General features: G+C 41.2%; 1 protein-coding gene across 3 annotated transcripts; it reads left to right on the top strand.

The window, feature by feature from the left end:
• Positions 1 to 200: 200 nt before the first annotated feature.
• On the top strand, positions 201 to 13,579 carry USP30 (ubiquitin specific peptidase 30). Of its 3 annotated transcripts, XM_083804122.1 has the most exons (13): positions 272 to 301; positions 459 to 566; positions 1,395 to 1,577; positions 2,516 to 2,619; positions 3,463 to 3,561; positions 4,308 to 4,350; positions 4,618 to 4,712; positions 5,476 to 5,535; positions 6,661 to 6,747; positions 7,317 to 7,397; positions 8,436 to 8,655; positions 9,325 to 9,433; positions 10,519 to 13,579. In XM_083804122.1, exons 2-13 carry the CDS (start codon positions 467 to 469, stop codon positions 10,781 to 10,783), a joined length of 1,446 nt encoding a protein of 481 aa, XP_083660248.1. In that variant the 5' UTR covers positions 272 to 301; positions 459 to 466; the 3' UTR covers positions 10,784 to 13,579. The 3 variants fall into 3 exon arrangements, with proteins under 3 accessions (XP_083660249.1, XP_083660248.1, XP_083660250.1); XM_083804123.1 differs by having other exon boundaries at positions 201 to 566; positions 4,311 to 4,350; XM_083804124.1 differs by lacking the exons at positions 272 to 301; positions 459 to 566 and adding an exon at positions 582 to 724.
• Positions 13,580 to 13,976: the final 397 nt, after the last annotated feature.

Here is a 13,976-nt window from a genome sequence, read left to right as displayed (position 1 = left end):
CCGAAGCCCCCCAGCTGCAGGCACAAGGCGGCGGCGCTGCGGGCCGAGCTGCGGGGCCCAGCTCCGGCTGCGGGCCGGGGCCGGACCGGGCCGGGCTGGGCCAGGCCGAGCAGGCCCTCCCGCGGCCTTAGCAACCGTTGCTAGGGGCGGTCCGGCCGCTAAGCGGGCCCCCCGCTCCACTTCCGGCGCACCCCTCCCGCCGTCCGCCCCCCCCCACAGCCCTCGGGGACGGGTTCCGCGGCGGGGCGGGGGGCGCTGAGGCGAGGGGGGGGGGGTTGCGGGCCTGGGGCGGCTCCGCCAGGTCAGGACCGGGGCTGCGGGGATGGGACCGGCACCGGCACCGGCACCGGGCCCGGGGGCGGGGGGAGCCGAACCCTCCGCGGCAGGCACGGCTCGCCCCGCCTCGCCCCGCGGAGCCGCTCCCTGACGGCGGCGTCGTCGTCGTCGTCCCGCTGCAGGTGCGGCGATGAGGAGCTGGGGCGTGCTCGGGGGGCTGGCGGCCGCCCTGGCCGCCGGTGTCTACGTGCTGTGGGGGCCCATCGCCCAGAGGAAGAGGCGCCGGAGAGGTGCGGCCCCGCTGCCGGCGTCGGGAACGCGCTCGGTTCTGCTTTCGGCTTCCTCGTTCCTTGCTATGGCTGGGGAGACGGTTGTGGCCCTTCTCCTCGTGTTTAGAAACGTGACGCCTGAGGAGATTGGGGTTGAACTGTTGACTTCTGTTGCTGTCGTAAAGTATTCCCTATATAAATTGTTGTTTTTTTTAAAAATTATGACTTATTATACGTATATTTATATCGCTTTTGTGATAAGCTCGTTACCGAACTGCTGCAGGTAAAGGCTTTGATTTTATTTTGTGCTTTGGGGTGCAAAATACCTTCTCATTGACATCAGTACAAGGTAAGCGAAAGCCTCTCGCTAAGCGGAGTTGTACAGACATGCCCTGTGCTAGCCCTTGGCGAGGTTTTGGCACGGTGTGGTGATCCCGGCCTCCCCAGGCCCCGCCGAGGCACAGCGGCGACCTCGGGGCTCCCAGCGCTCTGTCTGTTGGGAACCAAGCGTTTACAGTTCTAAATTCCTGCTCGTACAGCAATTTGCAGATAATCCTGAAACTTACTGTTGTTGTTATAAAGCTATCCCTATCAGGAGAGTGAGTATTTTTCAAACAAAAATTTAGAAAGACTTTTGGAGTGGTGAAACTCTCGGAGACCACCACGTACGTAGCTCTAGTATGCTGTCATGCGTATGGGAGTCTTCTAATTTTCAGCAGGTGCAGGCACTGAATAGATTGAAATAATTTAATTTTAATGTAATTTTAATACCTAGTGGAACACCTGCCGGTGAAAATAGTAAAGTTTTCCTAGGCTTCATGGTGTAAACTCTTACCTATGTATTTGTAGGGCTCGTACCTGGCCTCCTGAACTTAGGAAACACCTGTTTTATGAACTCTTTGCTGCAAGGCTTATCTTCCTGTCCGTCTTTCATCAAGTGGCTGGAGGAATTTACAGCACAATACAAGACAGAACAGAACCAATCCACCGAGCATCAATACTTGTCACTCACTTTGCTGCATCTCCTCAGAGGTACTTTCACCTTTTCATGTTGTGATAAGCTAAGAAAATACTTAGCATAGGTACTCTTTGTAAGCTTTATTTCCTAAAGGAAGGAAGGTCAGGTGGTCTCTCATTCCTCTCTTTTTTTTTAAATTTCTACCTATTAACTTTGAACTCATTGACCAAATTCAATCGACTTTCACAGACAGGTAGAGATCTAAAAGGTATTTTTGTACCAAGCCCGAGTAATATAAGGCCCAACTGCATGTGTCCCCGAAGCTGTTTGGTTCCCTGGCCAACAGCTGAATGTTTCAGGTCTTGCTTGACTCGCCTGGCAATCAAGAAGCAGCGGCTAGTCAAGCATCCCGCACCCTGTTTGGAAGAAGCCATTTCCCAGCAGGTCGAACAGACTGAGGTAGAGGGCAGCAGGGGTGCTGAAAACATGGTTATGGAACCCATTGCCACAGGCATTTGTTGTTCACAGAATATTAATGCTGAAAACAATATAAAAATGGTTTTGGTATAAGTAGGAAAATACTATCGCAATTAGATGGGCACTCAAAAATCTATATACAAGAAAATTAATGTATTATAATACAATTTAAGCATTTTTTGCAAGCCTACTATTTTGTCAAAAATACAGACTATTAAATGAAATACGTTTTATGTTGGATAAAATTTATCTTTTCATACAGTGTTAATATTTATTCTCTCTGTATCAGTTAGTTGAGAAACTTTTTATTTTGCATATGTATTAGATGAGGAAAACAAATGCAGTCTGTTACACTGTCAGGTGAGAATGCTAATTAATACATTCTAGTTTGATTGTCATCATTTATCTGTCTTAATCAAGACTAACTTTGTGGTAATCAGTTACGCCTAAGTACCATAAATCCCAAAATACAGAGATCTGTGTTCTAACCATTCTTTGTGGCACCTTCTAACATTTTAAAATGTAATGTCTTTAGCTTTATCCTGTCAAGAGGTAACGGAAGATGATGTCCTGGATGCCAGCTGCTTATTAGAAGTTTTAAGAATTTACAGGTGGCAGATCTCATCATTTGAAGAGCAGGTGATTACAAAATTCAAGCTAAACTGCCTGGTACACAGCTTAGATAAGGAATAAAAGAAAACTGAAGCTATAGTACTAATAACACTGGGTGTGAAATCTTTGCTGTAGCAAAGTTTACTTTAAATAGTGAAGGAGAACAGCCATGTGATTAATGAGTGGTGCTTTCAGTTTGCGTATATATTTGTCATGGAAACCCCGTCTGCTTCAAAACTCATACTTAATTACACCAGATTTGGTAAAATGGAGCCAGTAATACTAAAACAGAAGGCATACAGCCCTAACTTTGCTGTATCTTAAGGGTCTATGCTAAAGTATCTATTCTATCTATGAGCTCTATTTCACTAACATTCCCAAATTCAGTCACATACAAGATTTCTAAGCCTTGTTCTCAGTATTTTCAGCCACTAAGTGAATCCAGCTGGCCCAGGAGCCAAATCAATTATCTCATTCACAAAATGTGGTTGTATCCTTCTTTTATGTTTCAGAGCCAAAACAAATAGCACAGATTTCAATGATGCTTTTATTGAAGCTCAGGGAAGCTGGCACTTATACATCCATTTTTTTTTCCTCCAAGGGTTTTAGTACCTTTTGAATTTATCCGAAGCAGACTATTGTTAATAACGTGTGCTGTTGTGAAGTTCAGCTTCATCTAAAACACTTTTTGCCAAAATTGCAGTGGATGCGCAAATGATTGCTGTTAAGGTGTAAGATGGGCTCTAAGCAGTAATTTTTCCTTTAATTGCCTAGTGCAATGATGTAGTCAGGTGAGCATCAGTACCCCAGGTGTATGTTTGGATTTCTTTTGGTTTTGCTTTCTCTAACTCTTACGTCTCTACTTAATAGGATGCTCATGAACTATTTCACGTACTTACCTCTTCGTTGGAAGATGAACGGGATCGTCAGCCACGTGTCACGCATCTGTTTGATGTGCATTCACTGGAGGTGACTCCTTTACTGATGTTATTTCATTGTCAGGAGAAGTTCCCATATCTCCTTGGCAGTCTGCCTAGATTCCTAAGCATGTCAAGTATAAGGTGTCTGTTTAGAAACTGAAGTCATTTTCATTACGTTTACAAAGCTCTTTACTGCTCTGATAGGAATGAATTAATAGGTCAGGCAAACGAATAAAAAAAAAGTTTGAAAGCAAATGTATTTGAGTTTATACCAATCCCACTTCCACGTGGGTTTTTGCGTGCCTAAATCCACTGAATGTAGGGATTGAAGTGCTAGCGTGGAACAGCAGTCCACCTAACCAATTTTCCTTATCTGTAAGACCTGACAGATGAAAGAGGTTTGAAAACTGCAGAATGGACGCTTATGGAGTAATACATTTGGAGGCGAAGTTGTAGCTTATCTTGCAATATTAGTGGTCAGCTTAATGCTGATAGAAGATTTATATCTCTTTTTATCTAAAATGGATACAAAGAGTCTATCAGATCTGTTAGGCTTTTATTTCAGTGCTCTCAGGCAGAGAATTCCATGGGTTAATTGTTCCTTTTATTAGAAGTGTTCTTTTTTGCCACTTAGAAGTTTATTGTTGCGCCAGGTTTTTTGGTCTTTCTCAAATATGATGACACTGAAATTCATACAATTGTTATAACATATAAAAGGCATATCAGGCATGAAATAAGAACATATTTAATACTTAAGGTCTTCTGAGTTAATGAATCTTTTATCTTCCCCTGTAGCAGCCAGAAATAACCCAAAAGCAAATAAGCTGCAGAACAAGAGGTAGGTATTTTTTCCATCCTGAAATATAAATATTAATCCATAGCGTATTCACTTTGCTTATTAAGGGGATAAGATTAATTGATCTTTGTCTTTATTGGACTGAAGAACATCTCCCCTTCAGCTGTAAAATACCAGTAGATATTTGTCAGTGGGACAGAATGTGTTTTAGAGCAGTTACTTTTGTTGCTGTGGGTCAAGAAGGGGGAATTATAGTGATAAACGTTAATGTTTTGAAAATAAAAGTGCAATTTCAATTTTGTGTTTCAGGGTCTCTTCCTCCTGTGTCAAATCGCTGGAAGTCTCAGCATCCTTTTCATGGAAGGCTGACTAGCAACATGGTTTGCAAACACTGTGAACACCAGGTATAACAAAGTGTGTCTGGTATTATCTATACGTGAAAAAGGATGCCTGAGACTCAGAGTGCATTCTGAGGTGAAATCATCAGCCCTTGTTTCCAACGTAGCTGGTTTAAGCTCAAAGGTTTGCAGGACTGACAGCTTCAGCTGTTACTTTTCCAGGTACTTATGGTATTGCTGATGAACAAGAACACGTCGCTAAACTTACTGAAGAAAATGCAGTGTGATTCACTTTCTGGGGATAACAGCTGTCTTATCAGACAATAAGTGTCTTATTACGTTTATTATCCGATATCACAGTATCATACCCGAAAATCCACTCGCGTGGATTAGGACTAGCTATTCATTCAGCATGCAGTATTGAGACTGTACATGCAAAGGCAAATTAAGTTGCGGTCTAGTTTTCCAGAGTAAGGAGGTGAAGAAAATCTAGGTTAAAAAAAAATTACAGAAAATAAAACTCATTCATAGATCAAACTATGAGAGTACATTTAGTACTTCCACTTTTCAAAAATGTGCAAACGAATTTAAGTGAGCAGGGGCAGCTTCAGTAGAAACAGGCAGAGTAGCACCTTGTGTGCTGCACCGGGTATTTCCTAGCGCTGCAGTGGGGAACGTGGGTGTTCTTGACCCTATTCCACCAGATATACGTGGACAGCAGAAGGTATACATTTGTCTTGCATGACAGTGTTGTGTGGTTGGTTGGTTTTGTGGTTTTTTTGGTCTGTTGTAGTCTTTTGCTCGCTGGATGTGAAATATTCTCTTGCAGAGTCCTGTGAGGTACGATACCTTTGACAGTCTCTCACTGAGTATTCCAGCAGCTGTGTGGGTATGTATCTGTTTCTGATGCGTGATCCAGCTGGTCCGTCTACTGCCTTGTCATCATAGCTTTATCTTCACTGCTGTCTTTTTAAGGTGCTACAGCCTGCGTAAATGAGCAGCTAGAGTTTATTGTCTTTATAAATGATCCTGTTGTGCTACCACAGTACTTTACCACGAATGCGTTATGCCAAATTACCAGTTAGTACAACAAGCCTGACTTTGACACCAGTAGTTTTCTGTTTCTCCTGGTGAAGTGTTTGGTCTCTTCGTCGTAATTTGAACAGACCAGATCGTATCCTAAGGGCCGTGTGTTTTTGGCAGCCGCAGAAGGTGACCTTCAAGTGCTCTGTCTCTGCAGTGATAGCACGCTATTACCCAATACAGTCTTTTAGATCAAGTGATTTCAACTAGAAATTGTTTTTGTTTCCCTTGGGCTTGGTGAAGAAACTTTAAATGACAAAACACTGTAGATTTCTGGGGCAAAATGTGCAGGACCTTTGTACTGTAGCAGTTTGTTACCTAATGTCTGCTAGAGATTTATCTTTACAGGCAAGAAACAACTACTTTCCCTCATGGAAACTGACTTCTATCTCCAGAATATGCTTCTGGATAGCTAGAGGATTCAGATTCTGATACATCTTGTGCTATTTGTATTTTATTTTATACCATCATTGAAGATAATGCCATTCACACTGGCAGTGTGTAGTACATCCTACAAGGAAGCACAGGAAGCAATGCCTAAACTCAATGAAATGCAGTATTTCTCCTGTGTAGAGGGACAAAGTGCAAAAGGTGACCCAAGAGGTGCTGGAACTTTGGAGGAAAAATAGCAACAGGCCCAGGAATTTGTGATTTTTAAAATGTCACAAAAGGAGGCACGCAGGGAGTCAGAGCTACTGTTTATATCTACTGGCTGCAATGTTTTCCATGTGGAATCCAGCGTAAGGAAGAATCCCCACAGTTAGTTGTATTATATGCTTTCTATACTCAGCCAGTTAGTCAGTTTTCTCCAGAAGCAAATCTGCAATTTTATGGTTCCTATGGCAGAGATTATGAAAATACTGTCACAGAATTAAATGGTACGCACCCTAAAACTACTGCAAATAATTTTTGGTGTTGGTGTTGTTCTAAGGGTCGTCCACTGACGCTGGATCACTGCCTCCATCATTTCATATCCTGTGAATCTGTGAAGGATGTTGTGTGTGACAACTGCACAAAAGTATGTAGTTTTAATTTATGTACCATTCTAGCTCAATTTCAAGCCTTCTGACTGAGAATTATGGCTTTGGTTTTCTATTCCTTGTTTCATGACTAAAGCCTCCAGCCTGCTTGGGATTTCTTACGATAAAAAGGGAGTTACTACCTCACTTTTTTTTTAAGCTTTATTTATTACTAGTATAACAATTTACAAATGCTTTGTTTGGATCTAGATAATACTTGAGATATTTTTTTGTTCTGGTATTTTTAAACAGTACTTTACAGGTGACTGCGGTTTGATAATAGAGATCCAAAATGGTTTGTTTGAAAACTAACAGAAGAGGCAGAGAACTACACGTAAACCTGCAGACTGGGTTTGTTTTCTAAATGCTCATTTCTGCTTAATTTTGTGTTAGAACTGTGATCCATTAGGATAGACCAACAACTCTTGAAAATGTTCATGGAAAATTGTATATGCAATTAATGAACTGAGCATAGCTCTTGACAGAAAGTTACTTTTGTCTACAGTATTATGATGTGTAATTAGGTACAACAAGTAATCAAATGGCTATTTTTTCTCTTTGATTGCAGATTCAGGCAGAAGGGAGTCTGAATGGACAGAGCATAGAAAACCAGAGAACAACGTTTGTTAAGCAATTGAAGTTAGGGAAGGTGAGGCAAACTAACCCCCCAAATCTGTTTTTCAGTCTTATTAAACAGTATTTTCTTTCTTTCATCTGTTTGCTTCATGTCTACTTCTTGGTATTGCACTTTAATGTTTAACTTAAAAAAAAAAAGTTCACTTGTCAAATAGTTGTAGTCATTGAGGTCTTGCTTCAGCAAAGCATCAACTCTGTAGCTTAAAGAATGTGAATATTATTTTATTCAGCAAAGTGTTTAAACATGAGTTTGGCTTAATTGCAGTTCGTATGTCTTGTGTTAATTCTTTATTTTCTTGGTAAGTAAAGTGATTCATATATAAAATTTATTTGTATGATATTTTGCAAATGCACATTTCAAAGAATTTAAAATGTTCTAAATACTGATGGTTTAAACAACAGAATACGGTGCTAAACAGCAGGTACAATTTATATTAGAAGCTCTTGTTTCTTCTTACTTTGTGATTATATAATGCAGAGGACAACAGGGCACTGGTCTAATTAAGAGCCTTAGGTGCTGTTAATAATAATATGTACTTACTGACAAAGGTTAGCCCTGACATGACATCTGAGTGTCAGATATTTATAACTACTCGACTTTTTTTCACCATGTACTTTTACTGTGCAAAGCTGTTACTTATTGGGTGTTAGCAAATGTCTCACTGCAACAAATTCCAGTCCTCATTTCTACCTCACACATCAACAAGCTAAATGATATGCGCTTTTTAGGAACAAGAACATATCTTTATTGACTTATTTTTTTCTTCTGCCATTTGGAGAAAATGATTAATCTGAGCTCTCCTACTGCCTAGTGAACAGTAATGGCATCATTAGAAATCTCAAAATTTGTGAGTTTTTATCGTGATTCACAGATACTACTACAGTAAGTTTAATGCAGATAGAGTAACACACAAAGAAACAACAGTTCATTGATTTTTTTCCTTATCCGTTAGACTTACCCATTCCATTAGTGTGCTTTTAACTTTTAAGAGCTGTTTCTCTTCATTTAAAATGTATTTTGGCTTTCCTTTTGTATGGAACTTGGCTGAAGCTCCCTCAGTGTTTATGTATCCATCTGCAAAGACTGAGCTGGTCAAACCAAGGCACACCCCTGAAACGTCATGAACACGTACAGTTCAACGAGTTCCTGATCATGGACATCTACAAGTATCACGTTCCTGTTCATAAATCAAGCCAGAGTGATCTGAATCAGAAAAACTCTGAAGAGACAAAGCCTGGAACAAAGGATGGGGTAGCAGTAAAACCTTCAGGTATTTATTTTGAAAGTAAAATAAGTCAGGTATTTCTCCATTTCAGTGATAAAACATCATCTGATGTGCAGAATGTCATTCTAAGAGCAGTATCTTTACTTAAACTGTGTAAAGAGGATGGGTAAAAATCCCTTTCCCAGCAAGTAATAAGATATCCTGTTCCGGGCTTACAGTTCAGTTTTAATTATTTAATTTGATTCTACTGGATATTAAAAAACATAGAAACAAACAAATGCCATATAGCGAAGAACTTACATGTTTTAGATCCAAAGGACTGATGAACGTTGTACTCGGAAGTCCTAGCAATTAGCTTGTTAGTGATCTCTTCTGAGGCTTCAGAACAGGCACAGAAAGAATGCTTTGAATGGTGACGTCTTAGAAAGCAACTGGAAAATCTAGCTGTAGTAAGTCTACGACTTAGGCAACTCGGGGTTTTTTACTTATTTGGGATTTTGTACACATGGCCATTTTCACGTGTCATATCCAAAGACGGTGGTAATTGTTTTTATATTATACTCCTCTCATTGCTAAGGGATTGCGCTAATGTAGCGAATCGAGTAAAATAATTTCACAGTACTTCACAATACTTTTTAGATACAGTAGAAACAGAAGCAGTTATTAGCAATCTTAAATTAAGTTAAATTACTGAATGTGTCCTCTTTTTTGCAGATGCAGAACAGACACATGGTACTAAATCGCTCATTATGAATGGTGCCTGCTCCACTTCATTTTTAATGTCCTCGGGAGCTTTTTCGCTCACTGCATTCCCTGAATGCAGGTAAGTGAGAAATGTGTACCTTGTTTGTATTTCTGTCTGTTCAAATTACGTATTTCTTTATTCTGTCTTTAGCAGAAGGCTGTGTAGTCATAGCATTTAACATCTGTCCTAGCTCCTGTGCAGAAATTTTTTGCTCTTCTCTTGTCTGATTTTTTGTGGTTGTCTTTGGCTCCATGTCTCTGCTCCTAGAAAACAGAGTATAGCATATTACAAGCAAAATTCAGTCTCCTTTCTATGATTCATGATGCAGCAGTCATTCTTCTGAATACCCATATTCTTATTCTTACCGTTTTTCTACTACCCCTTCCTTTTACTTCTTCCTCTTTTTTATAATTATCGCAAGAAATTCTTAGAACTCTTACAAATTTTTCTTTACAATTATTTTTAACAAGCTCAATTTAAGTTGCAGCTGCAATGATTCTACTTTGTAAATCCAGTCTTGATGCTTCTGCTGATAATTGGTTTTCTTGGCCTTTGAGAAGATTCACTTGTTTTCATGTCTGCAACCAATGACAGTTAGTTCTATAATATTTCTTCTGTCTCCCATTGCTTATTATTTCCATGGGGAACACACTTCCTGCAGTCTCTGTAGGAAGAGGAGCCTGGAAGCGTTTTGTGCCAAATATTTGTTCTGAAGACAGTTGTAGAGCAAGTCCTTGCAAGTACACCCATTGTCATCTGTGGATTACCTGACACAACTTTACCTCTTTTCAGTTAAAAACATCTTTCTAGAATAACTTTTCTGTTCAGTCAGTGCTGTAAGAACTAAACACTGGCATGTTGGTACGTCTGATGGAAAACATTACTGAAAAATTCAGTCAGTTACAGTGTGCAAAACGTAGTAGGCCTCTGGTGCATTAAACTGTTAAAATGAATGGTTTGGTTTTCTCAGCAGAATAAGGCAGCACTGCAGTGAAGACTTAGTATACTGAGAAGTAATTGCAAAGCAGCATGTCTCTGACAGAGACATCTGTTTGCTCCGAAAAGAAATTGCAACTGAAGAGAAAACAAGAGAGAGCTTCTTTAGGTACATGTGTGATCCACGAGGTCTGGTGACCCTTTCCTTTTTCTCATTTTTCCTTCAGTTCCCCTGTATACCTTTACCGTCTGATGGCAGTCGTAGTTCATCACGGAGACATGCATTCTGGACACTTTGTGACTTACCGCCGCTCTCCACCTTCTTCAAAGAACCCGCTGTCTGTCAGCAATCAGTGGTTATGGATTTCAGATGACACAGTTCGCAAAGCTAGTTTGCAGGAAGTCCTTTCTTCTAGTGCGTACTTGCTTTTCTATGAGCGTGTTCACTCGAAGGTACAGCACCAACGTTTGGAGCTGAGGGCTGAAGAATGATTGAGAGCTGAAGGAGGACAAAAACTGCCAAAATTCCTCCGAGATCCTCATTGCACCTCTTGTCTGTTATGCAAATAATCCACCACAGGCCCTTTAACTTTCCCCTCCCTCTATGGCAACGGCTGGCTCCTGTGGGAGTTGTTTTGTACCAAAATTATGCTACCCAAAGTTGGTCTGCTAATGCTGTGCAGTCCAAAACGTATTTGTATTACAGAAGCATTTATTCTGTTAGGTAGTAATTTTGTCAACATCACAGCTCTAAAACAGACACTTCAAACAGACTTCCCAGGGCCGTATTCCCTATTCTGACGTGAATTTTCAAAGGGAGATGCTTTTAATCCTGTACATTTCACTGCAGACATTTCTGAACGAGGGAGCCCCAGAAGCAGCTGATGGGAAGCTACCGTTAGCAAAGGCAATGACTTGAGAAACAAAGTGCCTTGAGCTTATTTGAATAGTTAGGTTACCATTGTCTGAGTCCACTGCATGTCAGTTGTGTTCTGATAAATGTCTCAAGATGATGGGATGAATTACGAACAAACAAGATTTCTTCTGATATCACAGCTAATGAATAAAACAAGGCATCTCTACATAACAGGCACAATCCAAAAATCTATTTCCCTCTTCACCGTTTTCCTAAGATTTCAGTTCTTTATACATCACAAAAATACTTTTACTGATTCAAACTGCAGTTTCCTTTTTCCAGGAGGAAAGATCAAATTCTTTTATCAATGAAGAGCTGACGCCCTGATTTGTTGCCCTGTATCTTTGCTCTATAGGTGAAATTAAGAGACGGAAGCTTTTGTTAGCGATCAGTATTGTAATTCCCTTGGTCACTATGAAACTGTGAATACTGTTGCTTGTAGTATGGACTACAACTTTTAATGCCGTTACTTCAAGGCTACTGTAATTGGTGTTCTAGATGCGCCCTTCCTATTTTAATGTTGCAAACCGTCATTTTCCATCAACCCTTCACATGTACGTTGTCAGGCTTGCAGCTGAGCATTAGGGCTTATTCTGGTTGTGACTGTGAGCTAAGACACAACAACCCAAGCATCCTCGTTAGAGTATCTGCAAATGAATCAGGACTGATGGGCGCTTGTCTGGTAAAGCAGTCTGGAAAGACTGTCACTGCGTTAGATATGCAGCTCTCCACACACCGAGAGACCTGCAAAGTACATGGAAGTTGTACTTTGCTGCTCTAGATTGATGTGTTTAAAAAAAAAAAATCCCAAACAAAGCAGGAAAGGAGAAGCAAAAACTACTTTTGACTTTTTAAATGATCGGGAATAAAGTATGTAGACTGTTTTTAGCTCTCTTCTGTCCTTGTAGCTTGGAAGAAAAAGACTAATTTCTCAGACTAGATGTTTCAGTGTATAGCAGCAACTACGTTTTCGAATGGTAACAACTGTCTTAGTAGTTTTTTAAGGCAACTTTCTACTTCCTGTATTGGTATCACTACGTGAAGCTCACAGGCGTTCAAGTTCCTTAATGGGAAGCTCAAAACCAGCTAAAATAGGAGTGGTAATAGATGTACATGAAAAAAGACTTACTACAGTCACATTGTTCCAGAGTATGGATCACAACTCCTTCCCCAGGTAACGTTCATAGTATATAAAACGCTCTAAGTCTACAAACATACTAATTAGAGGAAGCCTCCCTGTCTAGGCTAGGGCACCAGCAGTAGCATGGTTTTAACTTTTCTTTTTTAAGGAAAAAAAATAAAAAAAAGGATGCAAAATGCCAAAAATGTCCTGAACTAAGATCTAACAGGCTTGGGGAAGCTAAGAGGGGAGGGACTCCTCCGTTCTGGGCAGCACGGGTGTGTGGTAGGAATTCTGTAAAGCAGTGCTGGGGGTCACCCAAGAGAAAACATCCTGCAAAGCAGCTAGCTCCAGCAGGTCTACAGTTTGTACCTCAAACATTTCCACTGCCAGTAGCGTATATTCTGCAATACCTGTTCTCAGTAGGGTCTGTTTAGGGCTTTTAAACTCTGAATTTTAAGTTCACTCGAACAGGTCATTTTGTTTAGAAAGCAGCAATGCTGGAGGTGAGTCAGAACATGCGCACACAATGGACTAACAGTCTTAAACTCATCAGCGTGACATAAGTAACAGTGACATAACGGTGACATAAAGCCACGCAGTACTACAAACTTGCACCTTTAATGGTTGCTTTTTTTTCTTTTTTTTTTCAAAGAGCTGCTTTCTAGCAGGGACTAGTTTGGGTATGGAAGCATAGTTGCCGCGTGACATAATAAACTGCTCGCTTTCACTCAGCTGCAGGCTTACTCTGAAAGCTTCCTTGAGGGCTATAGAGATGAGGGTTGAATAGTCAGCATTTGTTCTGGTTTTCACTGTTGGGAAGGAGTAGGCAGCCTTGGCTTAGTGCTCTGAGGAAGGTGTGGCAAGTGTCGGCGCCTCAGTCCTGGTCCTGTGCTGTGCTGGATACTCTCAGCCTACTGGGAGCATCAAAGACCTTTGCAGATCTTTGCCACCCGGCCTCCACCTTTTGAAGTCACTGGGCTCTGTGCAGGCACGTGAGGATCATCCAATATTGTTCCTTGTTACTCACAGGCTTTCGTGGTGGAAAAGGTGTTAAGGAAATGGAGGTTACAAAACATCGGATAAGGCCCCCCGGGTGACATCTCTGCGTTTGGATTCTTGTTTTATTTTGTGTATTATTTAAAAATGTACGATATTAGAGTCAAACCACTGCGCTGCTGTTTGAAGTTGCGTTTTCACTTCAGGGTATTTTTGTAACTGTACAGTAGCAATAAACGAACAAACTTAACAGGAGAAGTAGCTGTCCGCATGTGGTAATTTCTTGAAACAAAGACCAAGCTCTAAGCTAGGCCACATACGGTGTATCTGACAGAAGCAGCACTTCACGTTCTCTGGGTAAAATGCATTCCCACAGCTTTCCACGCTAAATATCCCACTTCCTGGTAGTGGCAGAGGGTGGGGATTATCCATTCCAAACTGTTAATTCCATAGCCCTGCCAGACCTGCTGCAGCCCAGCGCTACTCACACGTTTACAGCCTGGTTACACAGCGACCAGTTCCCATTCTGGCTCAGGACCTCGGGCATCCTCCTTTCCTGTCCCACCACGCTGCTGACCAAAAGAACCCGGTCTTCCGTGCAAGCAGACGAGGTAAAGCAACGGAGGAATAGCTGCAGACTGGTCATAGTG

Source organism: Anser anser (genome assembly GCF_964211835.1).
Source record: "Anser anser genome assembly, chromosome: 18".
NCBI classification, from domain to species: domain Eukaryota; kingdom Metazoa; phylum Chordata; class Aves; order Anseriformes; family Anatidae; genus Anser; species Anser anser.
Note: the sequence above shows the minus strand (reverse complement) of the source record. Positions and strands in the feature narration are given on the sequence as shown.

Bases quoted from the DNA above. Each gene is read 5' to 3' on its own strand.
- USP30 (XM_083804122.1), top strand. From the start codon at position 467: ATGAGGAGCTGGGGCGTGCTCGGGGGGCTGGCGGCCGCCCTGGCCGCC. The intron at 567-1,394 runs GTGCGGCCCCGC...ATGTATTTGTAG, and splicing joins GAGGAAGAGGCGCCGGAGAG to GGCTCGTACCTGGCCTCCTG. The intron at 6,748-7,316 runs GTATGTAGTTTT...CTTTGATTGCAG, and splicing joins TGTGTGACAACTGCACAAAA to ATTCAGGCAGAAGGGAGTCT.